Source organism: Mycteria americana, unplaced genomic scaffold (genome assembly GCF_035582795.1).
Source record: "Mycteria americana isolate JAX WOST 10 ecotype Jacksonville Zoo and Gardens unplaced genomic scaffold, USCA_MyAme_1.0 Scaffold_192, whole genome shotgun sequence".
NCBI classification, from domain to species: domain Eukaryota; kingdom Metazoa; phylum Chordata; class Aves; order Ciconiiformes; family Ciconiidae; genus Mycteria; species Mycteria americana.
The window spans coordinates 20204-46443 of NW_027445532.1; the positions used below are offsets into that span (position 1 = coordinate 20204).

Genomic DNA, 26240 nt, shown 5'->3' on the forward strand with positions numbered 1-26240 from the left:
TGGTGGCGGGTCCAGCAAGGGGGGTTTGGGTCTCCCAAAGGGGTGGTGGTGGGTCCAAGGGGGGGTTTGGGTGCACCAAGGGTGGTGGTGGGTCTCCCAAAGGGGTGGTGGTGGGTCTCTCAAGGGTGGTAAAGGGTGCACCAAGGGTGGTGGGTCTCCCAAGGGTGGTGGTGGGTGCATCAAGGGTGGTGGGTCTCCCAAGGGGGGTGGTGGGTCTCCCAAAGGGGTGGTGGTGGGTCCAAGGGGGGGTTTGGGTGCACCAAGGGTGGTGGGGGGTCCAGCAAGGGGGGTTTGGGTGCACCAAGGGTGGTGGTGGGTCTCCCAAAGGGGTGGTGGTGGGTCTCTCAAGGGTGGTGATGGGTGCACCAAGGGTGGTAGGTCTCCCAAGGGTGGTGGTGGGTCTCCCAAGGGTGGTGGTGGGTGCATCAAGGGTGGTGGGTCTCCCAAGGGGGGTGGTGGGTCTCCCAAAAGGGTGGTGGTGGGTCCAGCAAGGGGGGTTTGGGTGCATCAAGGCTGGTGTGGGTACACCAAGGGTGGTGGGTCTCCCAGAGGGATGGTGGGTCTCCCAAGGATGGTGTGGGTGCACCAAGGATGGTGTGGGTGCACCAAGGATGGTGGGTCTCCCAGAGGGGTGGTGGGTGCACCAAGGGTGGTGGGTCTCCCAAAGGGGTGGTGGTGGTGGGTGCATCAAGGGGGGTGGTGGTGATGGGTCCACCAAGGGGGGTGGGCAGGTCTCCCAAGGGGGTGACGGGTCCCCCAAAGGGTGGCAATGGGTGCACCAAGGGACTGATGGGTCTCTCAAGCGGTGGTGATGGGTGCACCAAGGGTGGTGATGGGTCCCCCCACGGGGGGTATCAGCCACCCCGGAGCTCCAGAGCATCTCCTGGAGATGTGATGGGACCTCAAGACTGGGTCAGAGCGGTGCTGGAAGCCCCAGGAGCACCCCGAGAGTGATGCCAGACCCCTAGGACCGCCCTGGAGTGATGCTGGACCCCCAGGAGCACCCCAAAGCAATGCTGGACCCCCAGGACCACACGGGAGCCATGTAGGATGCCCCAGAGTGATGCTGGAACCCCACGACCGTGTCAGATGGATACTGGATGCCCTGGAGCGATACCAGACCCCCCAGGACCACCCAGAGCGATGGTAGACCTCCAAAACCACATCAGATCGATGTGGGACCCCCAAGAACCCCCCAGACTGATGATGGACCTCCAAAACCACATCAGATCAATGGAGAACCCCCAAGAACCCCCCAGACTGATGATGGACCTCCAAAACCACATCAGATCGATGTGGGACCCCCAAGAACCCCCCAGACTGATGATGGACCTCCAAAACCACATCAGATCAATGGAGAACCCCCAAGAACCCCCCAGACTAATGATGGACCCCCAAACCCACGTCAGATCGATGGAGAATACCCAAGAACTCCCCAAGACTGAGGATGGACCCCCAAAACCATGTCAGATCGATGGAGAACCCCCCCAGACTGATGATGGACCCCCAAAACCACATCAGATCGATGGAGAACCCCCCAAGACTGATGATGGACCCCCAAACCCACGTCAGATCGATGGAGAACCCCCCCAGACTGATGATGGACCCCCAAAACCACGTCAGATCGATGGAGAACCCCCCCAGACTGATGATGGACCCCCAAAACCACATCAGATCGATGGAGAACCTCCCCCAGACTGATGATGGACCCCCAAAACCACGTCAGATCGATGGAGAACCCCCCCAGACTGATGATGGACCCCCCAAAACCACATCAGATCAATGGAGAACTCCCCCAGACTGATGATGGACCCCCAAACCCACGTCAGATCGATGGAGAACCCCCCCCCCAGACTGATGATGGACCCCCAAAACCACATCAGATCAATGCGGGACCCCCAAAGATGACATCAGAATGATGCCGGACCCCCAGGACCCCCCCCCCAATCTCCCCCCGTGATCCTCACCATGGCGGTGATCTCATCGAAAGACTGGAGGAACTCGACGATCTTGGACTTGTGGGTGGGCTCGACGCGGGCGAAGCAGCAGGCGCGGCGGCAGGCTTCCCGCTGCTCGGCGGGGGGCAGGTCGTCGAACTCCCGCCCGGTGTACGCCCGCCCCGTCACCTCCTCGTCCTCGCTGAAGATGCCGATGCGGCGGCAGATGGCGATGGCCGTCCCTTTGTTGTCCCCCGTGATCATGATCACCCGGATGCCGGCGTCGCGGCAGAGGTGGATGGAGCCCATCACTTCTTTCCGGGGGGGGTCCAGCATCCCCACGCAGCCCACGAAGGTCAAGTCCGTCTAGGGGTGGGGGGGGACACACGACGGACGTATGGGAGCGGGGACCCCAAAAAGGGGACGTTATACGCCCTTATACGGTCATATAGGCCCAAGGACCCCACCCAAAAGAGGGGTTCTACGGACATATGGGACCAAGAAGCCCAAAGAGGGGCCACCAGACACCCTTGCCACCAAGGACCTCCAGGAAAGGTCTTATATGGTCATATAGGTCCAAGGACCCCAAAAACCAGACATTATATGCCCTTATACGGTCATATAGGCCCAAGGACCCCACCCAAAAGAGGGGTTCTATGGACATATGGGACCAAGAAGCCCAAAGAGGGGCCACCAGACACCCTTGCCACCAAGGACCTCCAGGTCATATAGGCCCAAGGACCCCCAAAAGGGGACATTATACACCCTTATATGGTCATATAGGTCCAAGGACCCCAAAAACCAGACATTATATGCCCTTATATGGTCATATAGGCCCAAGGACCCCCAAACGGGGACATTATATGCCCTTATATGGTCACATAGGCCCAAGGACCCCAAAAACCGGACATTATACACCCTTATATGGTCATATAGGCCCAAGGACCCCCAAAAGAGAACATTATATGCCCTTATATGGTCATATAGGCCCAAGGACCCCACGCAAAAGAGGGGTTCTACGGACATATGGGACCAAGAAGCCCAAAGAGGGGACACCAGACACCCTTGCCACCAAGGACCTCCAGGAAAGGTCTTATATGGTCATATAGGCCCAAGAACCCCCAAAAGAGAACATTATATGCCCTTATATGGTCATATAGGCCCAAGGACCCCACGCAAAAGAGGGGTTCTACGGACATATGGGACCAAGAAGCCCAAAGAGGGGACACCAGACACCCTTGCCACCAAGGACCTCCAGGAAAGGTCTTATATGGTCATATAGGCCCAAGAACCCCCAAAAGAGGACATTATACGCCCTTATATGGTCATATAGGCCCAAGGACCCCACCCAAAAGAGGGGTTCTACGGACATATGGGACCAAGAAGCCCAAAGAGGGGCCACCAGACACCCTTGCCACCAAGGACCTCCAGGTCATATAGGCCCAAGAACCCCCAAACGGGGACATTATATGCCCTTATATGGTCATATAGGCCCAAGGACCCCAAAAACCGGACAATATACGCCCTTATATGGTCATATAGGCCCAAGGACCCCCAAACGGGGACATTATACGCCCTTATACGGTCATATAGGCCCAAGGACCCCACCCAAAAGAGGGGTTCTATGGACATACGGGACCAAGAAGACCAAAGAGGGGACACCAGACACCCTTGCCACCAAGGACCTCCAGGAAAGGTCTTATATGGTCATATAGGCCCAAGAACCCCCAAAAGAGGACATTATATGCCCTTATATGGTCATATAGGCCCAAGGACCCCAAAAACCAGACATTATACACCCCTGAAGGACCAAGGACCCCCAAGAACGGGGTTATGTGACCATATAGGACCAAAGACCCTAAAGAGGGGACATTACACGCCCTTACAGGACCAAGGACCCCCAAGGACAGGGTTATGTGGCCATATGGGACCAAAGACCCTAAAGAGGGGACATTACACATCCTATAGGACCAAGGACCCCCAGGAAGGGCCTTATGTGGCCATATAGGATCAAGGGCCCCAAAGAGGGGACATTACACACCCGTATAGGACCAAGGACCCCCAGGAAGGGCCTTATGTGCCCATACAGGACCAGAGACCCCAAGAGGGGACATTACACATCCTATAGGACCAAGAACCACCAAGGACAGGGTTATGTGGCCATATAGGATCAAGGCCCCCAAAGAGGGGACATTACACACCCCTATAGGACCAAGGACCCTCAGGAAGGGCCTTATGCGGCCATACGGGACCAGAGACCCCGAGAGGGGACATTACACATCCTATAGGACCAAGAACCACCAAGGACAGGGTTATGTGGCCATATAGGATCAAGGGCCCCAAAGAGGGGACATTACACATCCTATAGGACCAAGGACCCCCGGGAAGGGCCTTATGTGGCCCATACGGGACCAGAGACCCTGAGAGGGGACATTACACACCCGTATAGGACCAAGGACCCCCGGGAAGGGCCTTATGTGGCCATATAGGACCAAAGACCCCAAGAGAGGACATTACACACCCCTATAGGACCAAGGACCCCCAAGAAGGGCCTTACGTGGCCCATACGGGACCAGAGACCCCGAGAAGGACCCGTACGCGTCCATACGAGACCGAGGACCGCCTCCCCCCCCCCCCCCAAATCACCTCGTACTCGGCGAACTTGGCGGAGTCCTCCAGGGCCATGTCCTCCTTCTTGGGCGGGGTGTCGCGGGTGGCCAAGGCCAGGCACCGCAGGGTGTCCCGCCCTGTCCCCCACTCCTTGATGACGGCCAGGATCTTCTCCTTGACGGCCGGCGTCAGGGGGACGCGCGTGGTGCCCACCCGGACGTAGTTACAGCGGTCGACGACGCCCTCGGGGGCGCCCTACGGCGGGGAAGGGGGCGTGAGGAGGTGGCCGCGGGGGGGGGGTGAGGGGACGCGGGGACGGACGGGGCTCACCTTGACGAACATCTTGTTGCCCACGGCGGCTCGGGAGGCTTTGGCCGGGGAGCAGTAGACGGACATGGACTTGCGGTCGCGGGAGAACTCCAGGGTGAACTCCTTCCTCATCAGCTGCTTGATGACCTGGGGACGGGGACGTCGTTACGGGGGGACACCAAGGAAGGGGGCGGCGGGGTCAGTGAGGCGACGGGGGATGTGGGGTGAGCGGGGCCGTGGGGAGGACGGTGGGGTCCACGGGACGCGGGGGGTCAACGGGACATGTGGGGTCAAGGGGACACGTGGGGACACAGGGTCGTGGTGGGGACACAGGGTCGTGGTGGGGACAGGATCGGTGGGGACATGGGGAGGAGCTTGGGGACGTGGGGAGGAGCTTGGGGACGTGGGGAGGAGCTTGGGGACGTGGGGACACGGGGTCAGCAAGGACACGGGGTCAACGAGGACACGTGGAGGACAGTGGGGTCAACGGGACGCGTGGGGACGCAGGATTGTGGTGGGGACAGGATTGGTGGGGATGTGGGGAGGAGCTTGGGGACGTGGGGAGGAGCTTGGGGACAGTGGGGACATGGGGTCAGCAAGGACACGGGGACAACAAGGACACGTGGAGGACAGTGGGGTCAACGGGATGTAGGGGGACATGGGGTCGGCATGGAGAAGGTGGGGACAGGACCCATGGGAGGACCTTGGGGACAGCGGGGACACGGGGACAACAAGGACACGTGGAGGACAGTGGGGTCAACGGGACGCGTGGGGACGCAGGGTCGTGGTGGGGACAGGATCGGTGGGGACGTGGGGAGGAGCTTGGGGACATGGGGAGGAGCTTGGGGACAGTGGGGACATGGGGTCAACGAGGACACGTGGAGGACAGTGGGGTCAACGGGACGCGTGGGGACGCAGGGTCGTGGTGGGGACAGGATCGGTGGGGACGTGGGGAGGAGCCTGGGGACACAGGAGGAGCTTGGGGACAACGAGGACGCCGGGACAACGAGGACGTGGGGAGGACAGCGGTGTCAACGGGACGTAGGCGGACGTGGGGTCACCACGGAGAAGGTGAGGACAGGACCCACGGGGACGTGGGGAGGACAGCGGGGTCACCAAGACGTGGAAGACGTGGGGCGAAGCAGGGACAAGGTGGGGCCAGGAGGGGCCAGGAGGGGCCAGGAGGGGCCACGGGGCCACTTACGGAGTTGCAGGCGTTGGCCCGCTCCACCTTGGAGAGGCTGCGGACGTCGGTGTTGAAGACGTTCATCTTCTCCACCAGGCAGGTCAGGGCCGTCTCCGTCGCCTCCCCCACCTTCTCGTAGATGCCCTTGGACTGGAGGGGCACGGTGGGGGTGGGGTGGGGTCACCAAGGGGTGGCGGTGGCACCGTCGGGGGGAGGGAGGGGACGGGGACGGGCGTCACCTCGTTGTAGTCCAGGGAGGAGTCGTTGCAGAGGGCGCAGATGGTGGCCAGCTCCACCAGCCCGTCGTACTGCCCGGCCTTCACGTGCTTCTCCTGCTTCATCCTTGGGGGGGGGGGGGGGGGGACAGGACACGCAGGAGGTTTGGGGACGGGACGCGTGGTGGGGACACACCGTGCTGGCACCCCCCCCGGGTGCCACAATGTCCCCAAGAACCCCCTGATGTCCCCCTGGGTGCCCCAACATCTCCCAGGAAGCTCCAATGTCTCACTGGGTGCCCCAACGTCCTCCAGGACCTCCTGATGTCCCCTTGGGTGCCCCAACGTCCCCCAGGATCCCCTGCCACCTCCTTGGGTGCCCCAATGTCCTCCAGGACCTCCTGATGTCCCCTTGGGTGCCCCAACGTCCCCCAGGATCCCCTGATGTCCCCTTGGGTGCCCCAATGTCCTCCAGGACCTCCTGATGTCCCCTTGGGTGCCCCAACGTCCTCCAGGATCCCCTGATGTCCCCTTGGATGACCCAATGTCCTCCAGGACCTCCTGATGTCCCCTTGGGTGCCCCAATGTCCTCCAGGACCTCCTGATACTCCCTTGGGTGCCCCAACGTCCCCCAGGATCCCCTGATGTCCCCTTGGGTGCCCCAATGCCCCCAAGGACCTCCTGATGTCCCCTTGGGTGCCCCAACGTCCCCCAGGACCCCCTGACACCCCCTTGGGTGCCCCAACGTCCCCCAGGATCCCCTGATGTCCCCCTGGGTGCCCCAATGTTCCCAAGGGCCCCCTGATGTCCTCTTGGGTGCCCCAACGTCCCCCAGGATCCCAATGTCACCTTAAGTGCCCTGATGTCCCCAAGGATCCCCTGACATCCCCTTGGGTGTCCCAATGTCCTCCAGGACCTCCTGATGTCCCCTTGGGTGCCCCAACGTCCACAAGGACCCCCTGATGTCCCCTTGGGCGCCCTGAGGTCCACCTGGGTGCCCCAATGTCCCCCAGGATGCCCTGACATCCCCTTGGGTGCCCCAACGTCCCCAAGGACCCCATGACATCCCCTTGGGCACCCCGATGTCCCCAAGGACCCCGTGACGTCCCCTTGGGCGCCCCAACGTCCCCCAACACCCTCCCTGGTTGCTCCAACGTCCCCCAGGATGGTCACCAACAGGGACCCCCAAGAAGGGTCGTCACCAGGGTCCCCTGGGGGGTGGGGACCCCCAAGTGGGGTCACCAGGGTCCCCTGGGGGTCGGGTCACTCACACGTCTCCCTCGGGGGCGTAGGTGGAGCCGGTGATGGAGAACTCGTTGAGGGAGCAGATGTCACCCTCCACCTTCTCCACGATGAACATCTGGGGGAAGAAGAAAAGGGGTCAGGGGTGTCCCCGGGGCGGGTGCTGAGGGACCCCGGGGGGAGGACGGGGGGGCCTTGGGGACATTGGGGCACCCAGGGGATGTCGGAGGGTCCTTGGGGTGCCCAGGAGATGTCAGGGGGTCTTGGGCGATGTTGGGGAACCCAAGGAGATGTCGGGGGGTCCTTGGGGATGTTGGGGCACTCAGGGGGACATCGAGGGGTCCTGGGAGCACCCAAGGGGATGTGAGGGGTTCCCAGGGGACCGCGGGGCACCCAAGGGGGTGTGAGGGCTTCTTGGAGGACCTTGGAGCACCCAAGGGGACATGATGGGTTCTTGGAGGACCTTAGAGCACCCAAGGGGACATGAGAGGATCCCAGGGGACCTTGGGGCACCCAAGGGGACGTGAGGGGTTCCTGGAGGACCTTGGAGCACCCAAGGGGACGTGAGAGGATCCCAGGGGACCCTGAGCACCCAAGGGGACATGAGAGGATCCCAGGGGACCTCGGGGCACCCAAGGAGGTACGATGGGTTCCTGGAGGACCTTGGGTCACCCAAGGGGATGTGAGGGGTTCCTGGAGGACGTTGGGGCACCCAAGGAGGTACAATGGGTTCCTGGAGGACCTTGGGGCACCCAAGGGGACATGAGGGGTTCCCAGGGGACCTTGGAGCACCCAAGGGGACGTGATGGGTTCCTGGAGGACCCTGGGGCACCCAAGGGGATGTGAGGGGTTCCTGGAGGACCCTGGGGCACCCAAGGGGATGTGAGGGGTTCCTGGAGGACCTCGGGGCACCCAAGGAGGTACGATGGGTTCCTGGAGGACCTTGGGGCACCCAAGGGGACATGAGGGGTTCCCAGGGGACCTTGGAGCACCCAAGGGGACGTGATGGGTTCCTGGAGGACCCTGGGGCACCCAAGGGGATGTGAGGGGTTCCTGGAGGACCTCGGGGCACCCAAGGGGATGTGAGGGGTTCCTGGAGGACCTCGGGGCACCCAAGGAGGTACGATGGGTTCCTGGAGGACCTTGGGGCACCCAAGGGGACATGAGGGGTTCCCAGGGGACCTTGGAGCACCCAAGGGGACGTGATGGGTTCCTGGAGGACCCTGGGTCACCCAAGGGGATGTGAGGGGTTCCTGGAGGACCTCGGGGCACCCAAGGGGATGTGAGGGGTTCCTGGAGGACCTCGGGGCACCCAAGGAGGTACGATGGGTTCCTGGAGGACCTTGGGGCACCCAAGGGGACGTGAAGGGTTCCCAGGGGACCTTGGAGCACCCAAGGGGACGTGATGGGTTCCTGGAGGACCCTGGGGCACCCAAGGGGATGTGAGGGGTTCCTGGAGGACCTCGGGGCACCCAAGGAGGTACGATGGGTTCCTGGAGGACCTTGGGGCACCCAAGGGGACATGAGGGGTTCCCAGGGGACCCTGGAGCACCCAAGGAGGTATGATGGGTTCCTGGAGGACCCTGGGGCACCCAAGGGGACGTGAGGGGTTCCTGGAGGACCCTGGAGCACCCAAGGACCTCAGGCGGGTCCTTGGGGACATTGGAACACCCAAGGGGACGTGAAGGGCTCCCGGGGGACCTCGGGGCACCCACGATGGCCGCCCACCTTGCAGACGGACATCTGGTTGGTGGTGAGGGTGCCGGTCTTGTCGGAGCAGATGACGGAGGTGCAGCCCAGGGTCTCCACCGAGGGCAGGCTCCTCACGATGGCGTTCTTCTTGGCCATGCGCCGGGTCCCCAGCGCCAGGCAGGTGGTGATGACGGCCGGCAGCCCTACGGCGAGGTGTCCCCTCAGCCCCACGGCGCGGCCACCAGCCCCACGGCGCGGCCACCAGCCCCGCGTGGGAGCAGGGAGAGGCGACAGGCCCATAGGGCATCAGGAAAGGGCGTTGTAAGGCCATATAGGATCGAGCATGGACATTATAAGGCCGTATATGGTCAAGGAAGGCCACGATAAACCCTATGGCAGCAGTAAGGGACATTATGAAGCCATATAGGATCAAGGGTGGACGTTATAATGTCCAGTTTTGACCATATATGAACTGACAAACCCATATAGAATCAAGTATGGACATTATAAGCCCATATACGGTCAAGGAAGGCCATGATAAACCCATATGGCATCACTACGGGACGTTATAAAGCCATATAGAATCAAGGATGGACGTTATAAAGTCCAATCTGGACCGTATATGGCCTTACAAACCCATATAGAATCAAGCATGGACATTATAAGCCCATATAGGATCAAGGAAGGACATTATAAGCCCATATGACATCAGTAAGGGACATTACGAAGCCGTATAGAATCAAGGATGGACGTTATAATGTCCAGTTTTGACCCTATATAGCCTTACAAACCCATACAGAATCAAGCATGGACATTGTAAGCCCATATAGGATCAGGGAAAGACGTTGTAAGCCCATATAGAATCAGGGAAAGGCATGATAAACCCATATGGCATCAATAAGGGACATTATAAAGCCATATAGAATCAAGGATGGACGTTATGATGTCCAGTCTGGACCATACGTGGGTTTATAAACCCATACAGAATCAAGCATGCACATTATAAGCCCATATAGGATCAAGGAAGGACATTTTAAATCCATATAGGGTCAAAGCTAGACATTGCAAATCCATATGGGATCAAGGAAGGACTTCATAAACCCATAGAGGGTCAACAAAGGGCTCCATACACCCATATAGAATCAGAAAATGACATTATAAGCCCATACGTGATCAAGAAAGGGTACTATAGGCCCCTAGAGCATCAAGGCAGGGCTTTATAAGCCCATATAGGGTCAAACGAAGGCTTTGCAAGCCCATATAAAATCCCGAAAGAACATTATAAGCCCATATGGGATCAAGGATGGACGTTATAAACCCATACATGACCAAGGAAAGGCATTATAAACCTGTATAGGGTCAAGGAGGGACATTATAGGGCCATATGGGACAGAGCATGGACGTTATAAGCCCACAGGGGATGGAGAAAGGAGAGAAAGGACCTTATAGACCCCTATGAGATCAAGGATGGGCTCCATAAGCCCATAGGGGACGGAGGATGGACATTATAGGCCCATAGGGGATGGCAGATAGACATTATAGGCCCATATGAGATCAAAGATGGGCTCCATAAGCCCATAGGGGACGGAGGATGGACATTATAGGCCCATAGGGGATGGCAGATAGACATTATAGGCCCATATGAGATCAAAGATGGGCTTCATAAGCCCATAGGGGATGGAGGATGGACATTATAGGCCCATAGGGGATGGAGGGTGGCCATTATAGACCCATAGGGGACAGAGGGTGGCCATTATAGGCCCATAGGGGACGGAGGGTGGCCATTATAGGCCCATAGGGAACAGAGAGTGGCCATTATAGACCCATATGAGATCAAGGATGGGCTCCATAAGTCCATAGGGGATGGAGAATGGACATTACAGGCCCATAGGAGATGGAGGATGGACATTATAGACCCCTATGAGATCAAGGATGGGCTCCATAAGCCCATAGGGGACGGAGGATGGACATTATAGGCCCATAGGGGATGGCAGATGGACATTATAGGCCCATATGAGATCATGGATGGGCTTCATGAGCCCATAGGGGACGGAGGGTGGCCATTATAGGCCCACAGGGGACGGAGGGTGGCCATTGTAGGCCCACAGGGGATGGAAGGTGGCCATTATAGACCCATAGGGGACGGAGGGTGGCCATTATAGACCCATAGGGGGCAGAGCGTGGCCATTATAGGCCCATAGGGGACGGAGGGTGGCCACTGTAGGCCCATAGGGGATGGAGGGTGGCCATTGTAGGCCCATATGAGATCATGGATGGGCTTCATGAGCCCACAGGGGACGGAGGGTGGCCATTGCAGGCCCACAGGGGACGGAGGGTGGCCATTGCAGGCCCACAGGGGACGGAGGGTGGCCACTGTAGGCCCATAGGGGACGGAGGGTGGCCATTGCAGGCCCACAGGGGACGGAGGGTGGCCACTGTAGGCCCGCAGGGGCCCGAGGAAGCTGCCGACCTTCGGGGATGGCGGCCACGGCCAAGGCGACGGCGATCTTGAAGTAGTAGATGGCGCCGCGGATCCAGGAGCCGCCGTGGACGGGGTCGTTGAAGTGGCCGATGTTGATGAGCCAGACGGCCACGCAGATGAGGGAGATGACCTTGGAGAGCTGCTCCCCAAACTCGTCCAGCTTCTGCTGCAGGGGCGTCTTGTCCTGCTCGGTGGCCGCCATCTCGTCCCGGATCTTCCCGATCTCCGTGTTCACCCCCGTGGCCACCACGATGCCGACGGCCTTGCCCGCCCCGATGTTGGTGCCCTGCGGGATGGGGACGGGGGGGTTGCGGGGCGGGGTGAGGGCTGGGGACACCTGGGGACATCGGGGGGGGGGGGGGGAGGGGGGGAGGTGGGGGGGGGGCGGCAGGGGACACGTGGTGGGACATGGGGGGGACGTGGTGGGACACGGGGGGACAGCAGGGGACACGTGGTGGGACATGGGGAACGTGTGGTGGGACAGCAGGGGACACGTGGTGGGACATGGGGGGACAGCAGGGGACACGTGGTGGGACATGGGGAACGTGTGGTGGGACACCAGGGGACACGTGGTAGGGACACCAGGGGACACGTGGTGGGACATGGGGAATGCGTGGTAGGGACACCAGGGGACACGTGGTGGGACATGGGGGGACAGCAGGGGACAAGTGGTGGGACATGGGGAATGTGTGGGGGGGACAGCAGGGGACATGTGGTGGGACATGGGGAACATGTGGTGGGACACCAGGGGACACGTGGTAGGGACGTGGGTGGACAGCAGGGTACACGTGGTGGGACATGGGGGGGATAGCAGGGGACACGTGGTGGGACATGGGGAATGTGTGGTGGGACAGCAGGGGACATGTGGTGGGACATGGGTGGACAGTAGGGGACACGTGGTGGGACATGGGGAACGTGTGGTGGGACACCAGGGGACACGTGTTAGGGACACCAGGGGACACCTGGTAGGACACGGGGGGACAGCAGGGGACACGTGGTGGGACATGGGGAATGTGTGGTGGGACAGCAGGGGACACGTGGTGGGACATGGGGAACGTGTGGTGGGACAGCAGGGGACACGTGGTAGGGACACCAGGGGACATGTGGTGGGACATGGGGGACACAGGGTGGGACACGGAGGTGTGACATGGAGGACGCATGGTGGGGACGCCAGAGGACGTGTGGTGGGACACAGTGGTGACAGCAGGGGACACACGGTGTGGACACCAGGGGACATGGGGGATGTGGTGGGACGTGAAGAACATGTGGTGAGGACACCAGAGGATGTGTGACGGGACACAGTGGGGACACCAGGGGACACAGCAGGGACACCAGGGATGTGTGGTGGGACACGGTGGGGACACCAGGGGACACACGGTGGGACATGGAGATGGGACGTGGAGAACACGTGGTGGGGACACCACAGGACGTGTGGTGGGACACGGTGGGGACACCAGGGGACACCGTGGGGACACCAGGGGACATGTGGTGGGACATGGAAGTGGAACGTGGAGGACACATGGTGGAGACACCAGAGGAGACGTGGTGGGACACGGTGGGGACACCACGGGGGACGTGGTGGGACATGGAGGTGGGACACGGAGATGGAATGTGGAGAAGATGTGGTGGGGACACCAGAGGACATACAGTGGGACATGGGGGACACAGTGTGGACACCAGGGGACACACGGTGGGGACACCAGAGGACATGTGGTGGGACGTGGAAGTGGAATGTGGAGGTGGAACGTGGAGGACACGTGGTGGGGACACCAGAGGAGATGCGGTGGGACACGGTGGGGACACCAGGGGGAACGTGGTGGGACATGGGGGACACGGAGGTGGGACGTGGAGAACACGTGGTGAGAACACCAGAGGACGTGTGGTGGGACATGGTGGGGACGTGGGGGGACATGGGGGACACGGTGGGGACACCAGGGGACATGGAGGTGGGACGTGGAGAACATGTGGTGAGGACACCAGAAGATGTGTGGTGGGACACAGTGGGGACACCGGGGGACACACGGTGGGGACACCAGGGGACACACGGTGGGACATGGAGGTGGAACGTGGAGAACACGTGGTGGGGACACCAGAGGACGTGTGGTGGGACACCGTGGGGACACCAGGGGACACAGTGGGGACACCAGGGGACATGTGGTGGGACATGGAAGTGGAACGTGGAGGACACATAGTGGAGACACCAGAGGACGTGTGGTGGGACACGGTGGGGACACCAGGGGGGACGTGGTGGGACATGGGGGACACGGTGGGGACACCAGGGGACATGGAGGTGGGACGTGGAGAAGATGTGGTGAGGACACCAGAGGACGTGTGGTGGGACACGGTGGGGACACCGGGGGACACACAGTGGGGACACCGGGGGACACACGGTGGGGACACCAGGGGACACACGGTGGGGACACAGAGGTGGGATGTGGAGAACACGTGGTGGGGACACCAGAGGAGATGTGGTGGGACACGGTGGGGACACCAGGGGGGACGTGGTGGGACACGGTGGTGGGACACGGAGGTGGAATGTGGAGAAGATGTGGTGGGGACACCAGAGGAGATGTGGTGGGACACGGGGGGGACACCAGGGGGGACGTGGTGGGACATGGGGGACATGGTGGGGACACCAGGGGACATGAAGGTGGGACGTGGAGAAGATGTGGTGAGGACACCAGAAGACGTGTGGTGGGACACAGCGGGGACACCGGGGGACACAGTGGGGACACCAGGGGACACACGGTGGGACACGGAGGTGGAATGTGGAGAACACGTGGTGGGGACACCAGAGGACGTGTGGTGGGACACGGTGGGGACACCAGGGGACACCGGGGGACATGTAGTGGGACACCAGGGGACACAGTGGGGACACCAGGGGACACACGGTGGGGACACGGAGATGGGACGTGGAGAACACGTGGTGGGGACACCAGAGGACGTGTGGTGGGACACCGTGGGGACACCAGGGGACATGTGGTGGGACATGGAAGTGGAACGTGGAGGACACATGGTGGAGACACCAGAGGAGATGTGGTGGGACACGGTGGGGACACCAGGGGACACAGAGGTGGGACACGGAGGTGGGACGTGGAGAACACGTGGTGAGGACACCAGAGGACGTGTGGTGGGACACAGTGGGGACATGGGGGGACACACAGTGGGGACACCAGGGGACACACGGTGGGGACACCAGGGGATACATGGAAGTGGGACGTGGAGAAGATGTAGTGAGGACACCAGAGAACGTGTGGTGGGACACGTTGGGGACACCAGGGGACACAGCAGGGACACCAGGGGACACACGGTGGGACATGGAGGTGGGACGTGGAGAACACGTGGTGGGGACACCAGAGGACGTGTGGTGGGACACCGTGGGGACACCAGGGGACATGTGGTGGGACATGGAAGTAGAACGTGGAGGACACATGGTGGAGACACCAGAGGAGACGTGGTGGGACACGGTGGGGACACCAGGGGACACGGAGGTGGGACACGGAGGTGGGACGTGGAGAACACGTGGTGAGGACACCAGAGGACGTGTGGTGGGACACAGTGGGGACATGGGGGGACACACAGTGGGGACACCAGGGGACACACGGTGGGGACACCAGGGGATACATGGAAGTGGGACGTGGAGAAGATGTGGTGAGGACACCAGAGAACGTGTGGTGGGACACGGTGGGGACACCAGGGGACACAGCAGGGACACCAGGGGACACATGGTGGGACACGGAGGTGGGATGTGGAGAACACGTGGTGGGGACACCAGAGGAGATGTGGTGGGACACGGTGGGGACACCAGGGGACACGGAGGTGGGACACGGAGGTGGGATGTGGAGAACACGTGGTGGGGACACCAGAGGACGTGTGGTGGGACACGGTGGGGACACCAGGGGACACAGCAGGGACACCAGGGGACACACGGTGGGGACACCAGGGGACACATGGTGGGACACGGAGGTGGGACGTGGAGAACACGTGGTGGGGACACCAGAGGACGTGTGGTGGGACACCGTGGGGACACCAGGGGGATGTGGTGGGACATGGAAGTAGAACGTGGAGGACACATGGTGGAGACACCAGAGAAGATGTGGTGGGACACGGTGGGGACACCAGGAGGGACGTGGTGGGACATGGGGGACACGGTGGGAACACCAGGGGACACGGAGGTGGGACACGGAGAACACGTGGTGGGGACACCAGAGGACGTGTGGTGGGACACGGTGGGGACACCAGGGGACACAGTGGGGACACCAGGGGACACACGGTGGGACACGGAGATGGGACGTGGAGATGGGACGTGGAGAACACGTGGTGGGGACACCAGAGGACGTGTGGTGGGACACGGTGGGGACACCAGGGGACACACGGTGGGACACAGGGGACACGGTGGGACGCGGGCGGCGGGGCGGTGACAGGGGGTGACAGGGGGGGTGACAGGGGGTGACAGGAGGTGACAGGAGGTGACAGGAGGTGACAGGGGTGGCACTCACGGAGAAGAGCATGTTCTTCTTGTCCTGGTTGACGGCGCGGGGGTCGGGCACCGGCTCCGTGTGCTTGATGACCGAGACCGACTCCCCTGGGGGCGGGGACAGCGCTGGGCCCCGCCCTGCCCCACCCAGCCCCGCCCAGTCCCTCCCAGTACCATCCCAGTGCATCCCAGTGCCGTCCCAGTACATCCCAGTGCCATCCCAGCGCGTCCCAGTGCCTCCCAGTGCCGTCCCAGTGCATCCCAGTGCCTCCCAGTGCCATCCCAGTGCCTCCCAGTGCCTCCCAGTCCATCCCAGTGCCGTCCCAGTACATCCCAGCGCCTCCCAGTGCCATCCCAGTGCGTCCCAGTGCCTCCCAGTGCCATCCCAGTACATCCCAGCGCCTCCCAGTGCATCCCAGTGCCGTCCCAGTACATCCCAGCGCCTCCCAGTGCGTCCCAGTGCCGTCCCAGTGCCTCCCAGTCCATCCCAGTGCCGTCCCAGTGCCTCCCAGTCCTTCCCAGTGCCATCCCAGTCCATCCCAGTGCCGTCCCAGTGCTATCCCAGTGCCTCCCAGCACATCCCAATCCCTCCCAGTCCCCCCCAGCCTCTCCCAGTCCATCCCAGTTCCCTCCAGGTCCCATCCCAACCTCTCCCAGTCCATCCCAGTCCCCTCCCATCCCATCCCAGTCCATCCCAATCTCTCCCAGTCCCCTCCCAGTTCATCCCAGTCCCCTCCCAGTCCATCCCAGTCCCCCTCCTGGTCCCTCCCAGTTCATCCCAGTCCCCCCCCAGCCTCTCCCGGTCCATCCCAGTCCATCTTCATCCCCCTCAGCCTCTCCCAGTCCCCTCCCAGTCCCTCCCAGTCCCCCCCAGTCCCCTACCAGTGAGGATGGACTGGTCCACCCGCAGCGTCGTCGACTTGATGGAGATGATGCGGATGTCGGCCGGGACCTTGTCTCCCACTGGGGAGGAACTGGGGGTTACTGGGAGCTACTGGGAGCACTGGGAGGGGTGAGGGGGGTTACTGGGAGCACTGGGGCTCTTACTGGGAGCTGCAGGGAGCTACTGGGGGTTACTGGGAGGGGTAAGGGGAGCTCCTGGGGGTTACTGGGAACACTGGGTGTTATTGGGAGGGGCTAAGGGGAGCTCTGGGGGGTTACTGGGAGCTACTGGGGGCTACTGGGAGCACTAGGAGGGGTAAGGGGAGCCCGGAGGATTACTGGGAGCTACTGGGAGTTACTGGGAGCGGGTAAGGGGAGCTCTGGGGGGTTACTGGGAGCTACTGGGGGTTACTGGGAGCTCCCAGCAGTTACTGGAGGTTACTGAGAGCTACCAGGCATTACTGGGAGCTCCCAGCACTTACTGGGAGTGACTGGGGGCGACTGGGAGCTACTGAGGGTTACTGGGAGCTGCCAGCACTTACTGGCGGTTACTGGGAGCTACTGGGAGCTCCTACCAGATAGTGGGAGCTACTGGGGGTTACTGGGAGCTCCCAGGAGCTCCTAGAGGTTACTGGGAACTACTGGGCGTTACTGGGAACTACCAGCAGTTACTGGGAGCTACTGGGGGCTGCCAGCAGGTACTGGGAGCTACTGGGAGCTTCTGGAGGTTACTGGGAGCTACTGGGGAGTTACAAGGAGCTACGAGCAGTTACTGGGGGATATGGGAGCTACTGGGAGTTACTGGGAGCGGCCAGCTGTTACTGGGAGCTACTGGGGGCTGCCAGCAGATACTGGGAGTTACTGGGAGCTTCTGGAAATTACTGGGAGCTACTGGGGAGTTACAAGGAGCTGCGAGCAGTTACTGGGGGATACGGGAGCTACTGGGGGTTACTGGGAACTGCCAGCCGTTACTGGGAGCTACTGGGGGTTACTGGGAGCTGCCAGCAGATACTGGGAGCTACTGGGGGTTACTGGGAGCTGCCAGCAGTTACTGGGGGCTACTGGGGGCTGCCAGCAAATACTGGGAGCTACTGGGAGCTCCTGGGGGTTACTGGGAACTGCCAGCAGATACTAGGAGCTACTGGGGGTTACTGGGAGCTGCCAGCAGTTACTGGGGGCTACTGGGGGCTGCCAGCAAATACTGGGAGCTACTGGGAGCTCCTGGGGGTTACTGGGAACTGCCAGCAGTTACTGGGGGCTACTGGGGGTTACTGGGAGCTGCCAACAGATACTGGGAGCTACTGGGGGTTACTGGGAGCTGCCAGCCGTTACTGGGAGCTACTGGGGGCTGCCAGCAAATACTGGGACCTACTGGGAGCTCCTGGGGGTTACTGGGAACTGCCAGCTGTTACTGGGAGCTACTGGGGGTTACTGGGAGGTCCCCGTATGTGTGCGTCCCCCCCCCCCCCCCAGCGTCCCCCTCGGCGACGTCCCCACCCTCCCCCGTGTCCCAACCCAGTGTCCCCCCCACGTCCCCCTCGGTGACGTCCCCCCCCCCCCCTCTGTCCCCCTCACCGGCCACCTCAGCGATGTCCCCCTCAGTGTCCCCCCCCCCCCGGTGTCCCCCAGTGTCCCCCTCACCAGCCACCTCGGCGACGTGTGTGTCCCCCCCCCCCCCCCCCGGTGTCCCCCTCACCGTCCCACTCGGTGACGTCCCCCTTGGCGTCCCCCCCACTCCGTCCCCCCCGGCGATGTCCCCCCCCCGCCCCCGGTGTCCCCCTCTGTCCCCCTCACCGTCCCCCCCCGTCCCCCCCACTCCGTCCCCCCCACCGTCCCCCCCCGGCGATGTCCCCCCCCCCCCCGCCCCCGGTGTCCCCCTCACCGGCCACCTCGGCGATGTCCCCATTGGTGTCCCCCCTGGCATCCCCCTCTGTCCCCCCCACTCCGTCCCCCCCCGGCGATGTCCCCCCCCCCCGCCCCCGCCCCCGGTGTCCCCCTCACCGGCCACCTCGGCGATGTCCCCGGGGACGAGGTCTCGCGCCTTGATGCGCTGCACGGCCTTGCGGTCGGCGCGGTAAACCTTCCCCATCTCGGGCTCGTACTCCTTCAGCGCCTCGATGGCGTTCTCCGCGTTGCGCTCCTGCCGCCGCCCCGCGGGGACGGCGAGGGGACATTGGGGGACGCCACGGAGACATCAGGGGACACCACGGGGACGTTGGGGGACGTCAGGGGACACCACGGGGACGTTGAGGGACGTCAGGGGACACCACGGGGACACCACGGGGACATCAGGGGACACCACGGGGACGCCACGGGGACGTTGGGGGACATCAGGGGACAGCACGGGGACATCAGGGGACACCACGGGGACGTTGAGGGACGTCAGGGGACACCACGGGGACATCAGGGGACACCACGGGGACGTTGAGGGACGTCAGGGGACACCATGGGGACGTTGAGGGACATCAGGGGACACCACGGGGACACCACGGGGACATCAGGGGACACCACGGGGACATCAGGGGACACCACGGGGACGCCACGGGGACGTTGGGGGACATCAGGGGACACCACAGGGACATCGGGGTGACACAGTGGGGACACAGGGACATCAGGGTGACACCACGGGGACGCCACGGGGACATCACGGGGACGTTGAGGGACATCAGGGGACACCACGGGGACACCACGGGGACATCAGGGGACACCACGGGGACGCCACGGGGACGTTGGGGGACATCAGGGGACAGCACGGGGACAGCACGGGGACAGCACGGGGACACCACAGGGACATCGGGGTGACACGGTGGGGACACAGGGACATCAGGGTGACACCACGGGGACGCCACGGGGACATCACGGGGACGTTGAGGGACGTCAGGGGACACCATGGGGACGTTGAGGGACATCAGGGAACACCACGGGGACACCACAGGGACATCAGGGGACACCACGGGGACGCCACGGGGACGTTGGGGGACATCAGGGGACAGCACGGGGACGTTGGGGGACAGCATGGTGACATCAGGGGGCACCACAGGGACATCGGGGTGACACGGCGGGGACACAAGGGCATCAGGGTGACACCATGGGGACACAGGGACGTCAGGGTGACATCATGGGGACACAGGAACATCAGGGGACACCATGGGGGAGACATGGGGGACAGCACGGGGAGGTTGGGGGACGTCAGGGGACACCACGGGGACGGCGAGGGGACGCCGTGGGGACATCAGGGGGCACCACAGGGACATCGGGGTGACACGGCGGGGACACAGGGGCATCAGGGTGACACCATGGGGACACAGGGACATCAGGGGACAGCGGGGGACACCATGGGGGGGGACATGGGGGACAGCACGGGGACGTTGGGGGACGTCAGGGGACACCACGGGGACGTTGAGGGACAGCGTGGGGACATCAGGGGACACCACAGGGACATCAGGGTGACACGGCGGGGACACAGGGACATCAGGGGACACCATGGGGACACCGGAACGTCAGGGGTGGGGACATCCCGTCCCCCGTCCACCCCCGCTGTCCCCACGGCCACGTCGCTGTCACTGCGTCCCCGTCCCCAGCCTCAGCACTGTCCCCCTCCCTCCAGCCCCGTCCCCATGTCCCCGTCCCCGTGTCCCCATGTCCCCACGTCCCCCTGTCCCCCAGCCCTGTCCCCACGTCCCCGTGTCCCCGCCCTGTCCCCCTGTCCCCCAGCCCTGTCCCCATCCCCCCATTTCTATCCCTGTCCCCTACCCCGTCCCCACGTCCCCAACCCCGTCCCCGTGTCCCCATCATCCCTGTCCCCAGCCCTGTCCCCACGTCCCCAATCCCATCCCCAAGTCCCCAACCGAGTCCCCATGTCCCCAACCCTGTCCCCAACTCTGTCCCCTTGTCCCCAACCCTGTCCCCCATCCCGTCCCAATGTCCCCAGCCCTGTCCCCAACTCTGTCCCTTGTCCCCAACTCTGTCCCCTTGTCCCCAGCCCTGTCCCCAACCCTGTCCCCACGTCCCCAGCCCTGTCCCCAACCGCATCCCCGTGTCCCCAGCCCTGTCCCCATGTCCCCAACTGCGTCCCCGTGTCCCCAGCTCCATGTCCCCAACCCCGTCTCCGTGTCCCCAGCCATGTCCCCTTGTCCTGAGCCCTGTCCCCAACTGCATCCCTTGTCCCCAACCCCCTCCCCACGTCCCCAGCCCCGTCCCCACGTCCCCACATGTCCCCAGGCCCCGTCCCCACGTCCCCAGCCCGTCCCCAGCCCCGTCCCCGTGTCCCCAGGCCCTGTCCCCACGTCCCCATGTCCCCAGCCCCGTCCCCACGTGTCCCCAGGTCCATCCCCGAGTCCCCAAGCCCTGTCCCCACGTCCCCAGGCCCCGTCCCCGTGTCCCCAACCCCATCCCCACGTGTCCCCAACCCCGTCCCCACGTCCCCAGGCCCGTCCCCACGTGTCCCCAAGTCCTGTCCCTGTGTCCCCTGTGTCCCCAGCCCTGTCCCCACGTCCCCAACACTGTCCCCATGTGTCCCTGGGTCCTGTCTCCATGTCACCAACCCCGTCCCCACGTCCCCAGGCCCGTCCCCGTGTCCCCAACCCCTGTCCTCACGTGTCCCCAGGCCCTGTCCCCACGTCCCCAACCCATCCCCACGTGTCCCTGGGTCCTGTCCCCGTGTCCCCAAGCCCCGTCCCCACGTCCCCAGGCTCAGTCCCCACGTCCCCAACCCATCCCACGTGTCCCTGGGTCCTGTCCCCGTGTCCCCAAGCCCGTCCCCACGTCCCCAGGCTCAGTCCCCACGTCCCCAACCTCATCCCCACGTGTCCCCAGGTCCCCTCCCCACGTCCCCAGGCCCCGCCCCACGTCCCCAACCCCGTCCCCAAGTGTCCCCAGCCCCGTCCCCGTGTCCCCAGCCCTGTCCCCACGTCCCCAACCCCGTCCCCACGTCCCCAACCCCTGTCCCCACGTGTCCCCAGGTCCCGTCCCCGTGTCCCCAAGCCTGTCCCCACGTCCCCAGCCCCATCCCCACATCCCAACCCCGTCCCCATGTGTCCCCAGGTCCCGTCCCAATGTCCCCAAGCCCCGTCCCCACGTCCCAGCCCTGTCCCCACGTGTCCCCGGGTCCTGTCCCCGTGTCCCCAATCCTGTCCCTGTGTCCCCAGGCCCCGTCCCCACGTTCCCAACCCCGTCCCCATGTCCCAGGCCCCGTCCCCACGTCCCCAACCCCATCCCCGTGTCCCCAAGCCTGTCCCCACATCCCCAGGCCCCGTCCCACGTCCCCAGGCCGTGTCCCCACGTCCCCAACCCCATCCCCGTGTCCCCAACCCCGTCCCCACGTCCCAGGCCCTGTCCCACGTGTCCCCGGGTCCTGTCCCCGTGTCCCAACCCTGTCCCTGTGTCCCCAGGCCCCATCCCCACGTTCCCAACCCCGTCCCCATGTCCCCAGGCCCCGTCCCCACGTCCCCAACCCCATCCCCGTGTCCCAAGCCTGTCCCCACATCCCCAGGCCCCATCCCCACATCCCCAGGCCCCAATCCCCACATCCCCAGGCCCCGTCCCCACGTCCCCAGGCCGTGTCCCCACGTCCCCAACCCCGTCCCCGTGTCCCCAGGCCCCGTCCCCGTGTCCCCAGGCCCGTCCCCACGTGTCCCCGGGTCCTGTCCCCGCGTCCCCAAGCCCCATCCCCACGTCCCCAACCCGTCCCCACGTCCCCAACCCCGTCCCCACGTCCCCAACCCCGTCCCCGCGTCCCCAAGCCCCGTCCCCGCGTGTCCCCAACCCCGTCCCCACGCATCCGTCCCCCCCCCGCGCCTTTACCTGCCAGACGCCCACCACGGCGTTGGCCACGAGGATGAGGAGGATACGAAGGGCTCCACGAAGGCGGTGATGGTCTCCTCTCCCTCCTCAAACCACGCCAGCACCTTGGGGGGGGGGGACACAGGGGACACAGGGGACACTGTGACAGCTCACCGCGGGGGGGGGGGCGGGGTGCTCAGCTGTCCCCAACATGTCCCCACCGTCCCCGTGTGTGTCCCCCCCCCCCCCGGCAGCTGCCGACACTTGAGACGACACCGGATCCCTCCCCCACCCCCCCCCCCCCCCTCCAGAGGTCACCCCAAGGACGCCCAAAGCCACCTCCTGCCCCTCCCCCGCCCCGGTGTCCCCCAGTGTCCCCGGTGTCCCCCCCCCGCGGTGGCACTCACGAAGGAGATGCAGGCGGCCAGCAGCAGGATGCGCACCAGCAGGTCCTCGAACTGCTCCACCACCAGCTCCCAGATCGTCTTCCCTGGGGGGGGGGGGACACGGGGACAACGGCGTCGGGGGGGGACACGCGGGGACGCCAAGGGTCAAAGGGCGTGGGGGGGACAACCCCGCCCGGGCGGAGGCGGACGGGGGGGACACCCCCAAAATGTGTCACCCCCCCCCCCCACACACAAAAACACTCACCCTCCTCGGCCGGGAGCTCTGCGGGGCGGAGAGGGGACGCGTTGGGGGGGGACACACACACGTGAGCGGTGTCACCGGTGTCACCGGTGTCACCTCCCCCCCCCCCCCCCGCCTGGCACCCCCAAATCTGTCACCCCGCGGCCCTCCGTGTCCCCACGTCCCCTGTGTCCCCCGTGTCCCCGTGATCACCCGGTCCCCCACGTCCCCCCGCGTCCCCTGTCCCCGCTTGTCCACCCGTGTCCCGCGTTGTCCCCATGTCCCCCATTGTCCCCACGTCCCCCGCTGTCCCCCATGTCCCCATTGTCCCCACGTCCCTCACTGTCCCCATGTCCCCGTGTCCCTCTGTGTCCCCCCTGTCCCCCCACGTCCCTGCACTCACCGCTGTGCCCCACGTCCCCCCATGTCCCACGTCCCCCTGTGTCCCTTTGCTCCCATGTCCCCCCTGTCCCCCCGTGTCCCCCCTGTCCCCCCTCACTGTTGGGCCCCCACGTCCCCCTGCTGCCCCGTGTCCCCCCCATGTCCCCATTGTCCCCCCTGCTCCCCACGTCCCCGTGTCCCCCCATCCCCGTGTCCCTGTGTCCCCCCCGTCCCCGCATCCCCCATGTCCCCCCATCCCCGTGTCCCCCCACATCCCCTCGCTCCCCATATCCCCCGTGTCCCCCCCGTCCCCGTGTCCCCCCACATCCCCTCACTCCCCACGTCCCCGCATCCCCCTGCATCCCCCATGTCCCCCCCGTGTCCCCCCGTCCCCGCATGTCCCCCCACACCCCCGTGTCCCCCACATCCCCTCGCTCCCCCGTCCCCGTGTCCCCCCGTGTCCCCCCACGTCCCATGTCCCCCCACGTCCCCTCGCTCCCTCTGTCCCCACATCCCCCCCCGTCCCCACGTGTCCCCGTGTCCCCCCACATCCCACGTCCCCCCACATCCCCTCGCTCCCCCCCTCCCCGTGTCCCCCCACGTCCCCTCGCTCCCCACGTCCCCCCCGTGTCCCCCCACATCCCCATGTCCCCCACATCCCCTCGCTCCCCCCGTCCCCACGTCCCCCCCGTGTCCCCCCACATCCCCACATCCCCCCACATCCCCTCGCTCCCCCCCTCCCCGTGTCCCCCCACGTCCCCTCGCTCCCCACGTCCCCCCCGTGTCCCCCCACATCCCCATGTCCCCCCGTCCCTGTGTCCCCCCACATCCCCTCGCTCCCCCCGTCCCACGTGTCCCCGTGTCCCCCCACATCCCCGCATCCCCCCACATCTCCTCGCTCCCCCCGTCCCCCCCGTGTCCCCCCACGTCCCCCTCGCTCCCCGCGTCCCCCCGTCCCCCCACGTCCCCTCGCTCCTCCCGTCCCCACGTGTCCCCGTGTCCCCCCACGTCCCCTCGCTCCCCCATCCCCGTGTCCCCCCGCATCCCCATGTCCCCCCACATACCCTCACTCCCCCGTCCCCACGTGTCCCCCCGCATCCCCATGTCCCCTTGCTCCCCCATCCCCGTGTCCCCCCCGTGTCCCCCCACATCCCCGTGTCCCCCCACGTCCCCTCGCTCCCCCCGTCCCCCCGTCCCCCGCGTCCCCCCCCGTCCCCCCGCTCACCGTTGTGCCCGTACTTCTCCAGGCTCCTCTTGACCTGCTCGGGGGAGAGCCCCACGCTCTCCGTCACCCCGAAATACGCCAGGCACTCCTCCACCGTCTTGGCGTGGGCGTTCTCCATCGCGGCCCCCGCACCGCCGCCGCCGCCGCCGCCGCTGTCACCGCTGTCACCGCACCGGGGAGGGAGGAAAGGGGGGGGCCGGGGGCCGGGGGGGAAATCCGGGCACCCTCGGGGGGCCGACGCGGGGGCTTATGAGGGGCCACCCCAATCCCACCCCCCCCGCCCGACGCCGCCCCTCGGGGACATCGCAGCCCCCGGCGTCACTCAACGTCCCCCCGCCCCGTGTGTCCCCCCCCCCCATGTCCCCTGTCCCCCCCCCCCCCCCCCCGGGTTATTTCTGGCCCTGACGGACAGGCAGGACTGGGGCGCACGACCCCCCCCCCCCCCCCTTGTCCCCATCTGTCCCCCCCCACCCCCCCCCAAATCGCGTTGGGGGGGTCCCCGAAACCAGATCCCACCCCCCGTCTCAGCAGGGGGTCGGCGTCAGCCCCCTACCCCACGGCTGCCCCACGGCGGCGTGGGGGGCATTTATAGGTCGTGTCCTCACGCCGGGGGTCAGCGGGGACCCCCCCCCCCCACCCCATTTTGAGGGTGGGGAGGGGACCCAGGCGTGGCCCCGGCGTGGGGGGGGTGTGGGGCTGCCCCACGGCGTGGGGGGCCGGGGGGGTGTTGGGTTCCCGGCCGAAACCCGAGCGGCAGCTGCTGCCGCCCGGCTCCGGTTACCCCAACCTTGGCCTTTGGCGGGGGCGGCCCCACGGGGGGCCCCCTCTGCCCCACGGCCTGCCCCATAGCGGGTTGGGGGGCTGAGATGCACCGACCCCCAGCCCCACAGAGACTTGGGGGGCTGAGACCCCCATGCCCTACCCGTAGAGGGTTGGGGGGGGGGGGGGGCTGAGATGCCCACAGCCTGCCCCATAGTGCGTTGGGGGGCTGAGATGCACACGCCCCCAGCCCCACAGCCTGCCCCATAGCGGGTCGGGGGCCTGAGTCGCACACCCCCCAGCCCCACAGTCTGCCCCATAGCAGGTTGGGGGGCTGGGACGCCCACGGCCTGCCCCATAGCAGGTTGGGGGGTCTGAGACGCACACCCCCCAACCCCACGGCCTGCCCCATAGCGGGTTGGGGGGGCTGGGACC

At 64.6% G+C, this 26240-nt stretch overlaps 1 protein-coding gene across 1 annotated transcript in view; it reads right to left on the reverse strand.

Annotated features, from left to right (window-relative positions):
• The window catches only part of ATP2A1 (ATPase sarcoplasmic/endoplasmic reticulum Ca2+ transporting 1), a 42098-nt gene extending 16872 nt beyond the window's left edge, over positions 1-25226 (reverse strand). Inside the window, 16 exon segments of the mRNA XM_075489549.1 lie at positions 1968-2303; positions 4584-4802; positions 4878-5003; positions 6061-6192; positions 6282-6384; positions 7529-7617; positions 9228-9394; positions 11662-11959; positions 16173-16258; positions 17033-17113; positions 19034-19172; positions 22835-22881; positions 22884-22938; positions 23221-23303; positions 23465-23482; positions 25047-25226. Coding sequence (XP_075345664.1) covers positions 1968-2303; positions 4584-4802; positions 4878-5003; positions 6061-6192; positions 6282-6384; positions 7529-7617; positions 9228-9394; positions 11662-11959; positions 16173-16258; positions 17033-17113; positions 19034-19172; positions 22835-22881; positions 22884-22938; positions 23221-23303; positions 23465-23482; positions 25047-25164 — 2097 coding nt within the window. The 5' untranslated portion in view covers positions 25165-25226.
• Positions 25227-26240: the final 1014 nt, after the last annotated feature.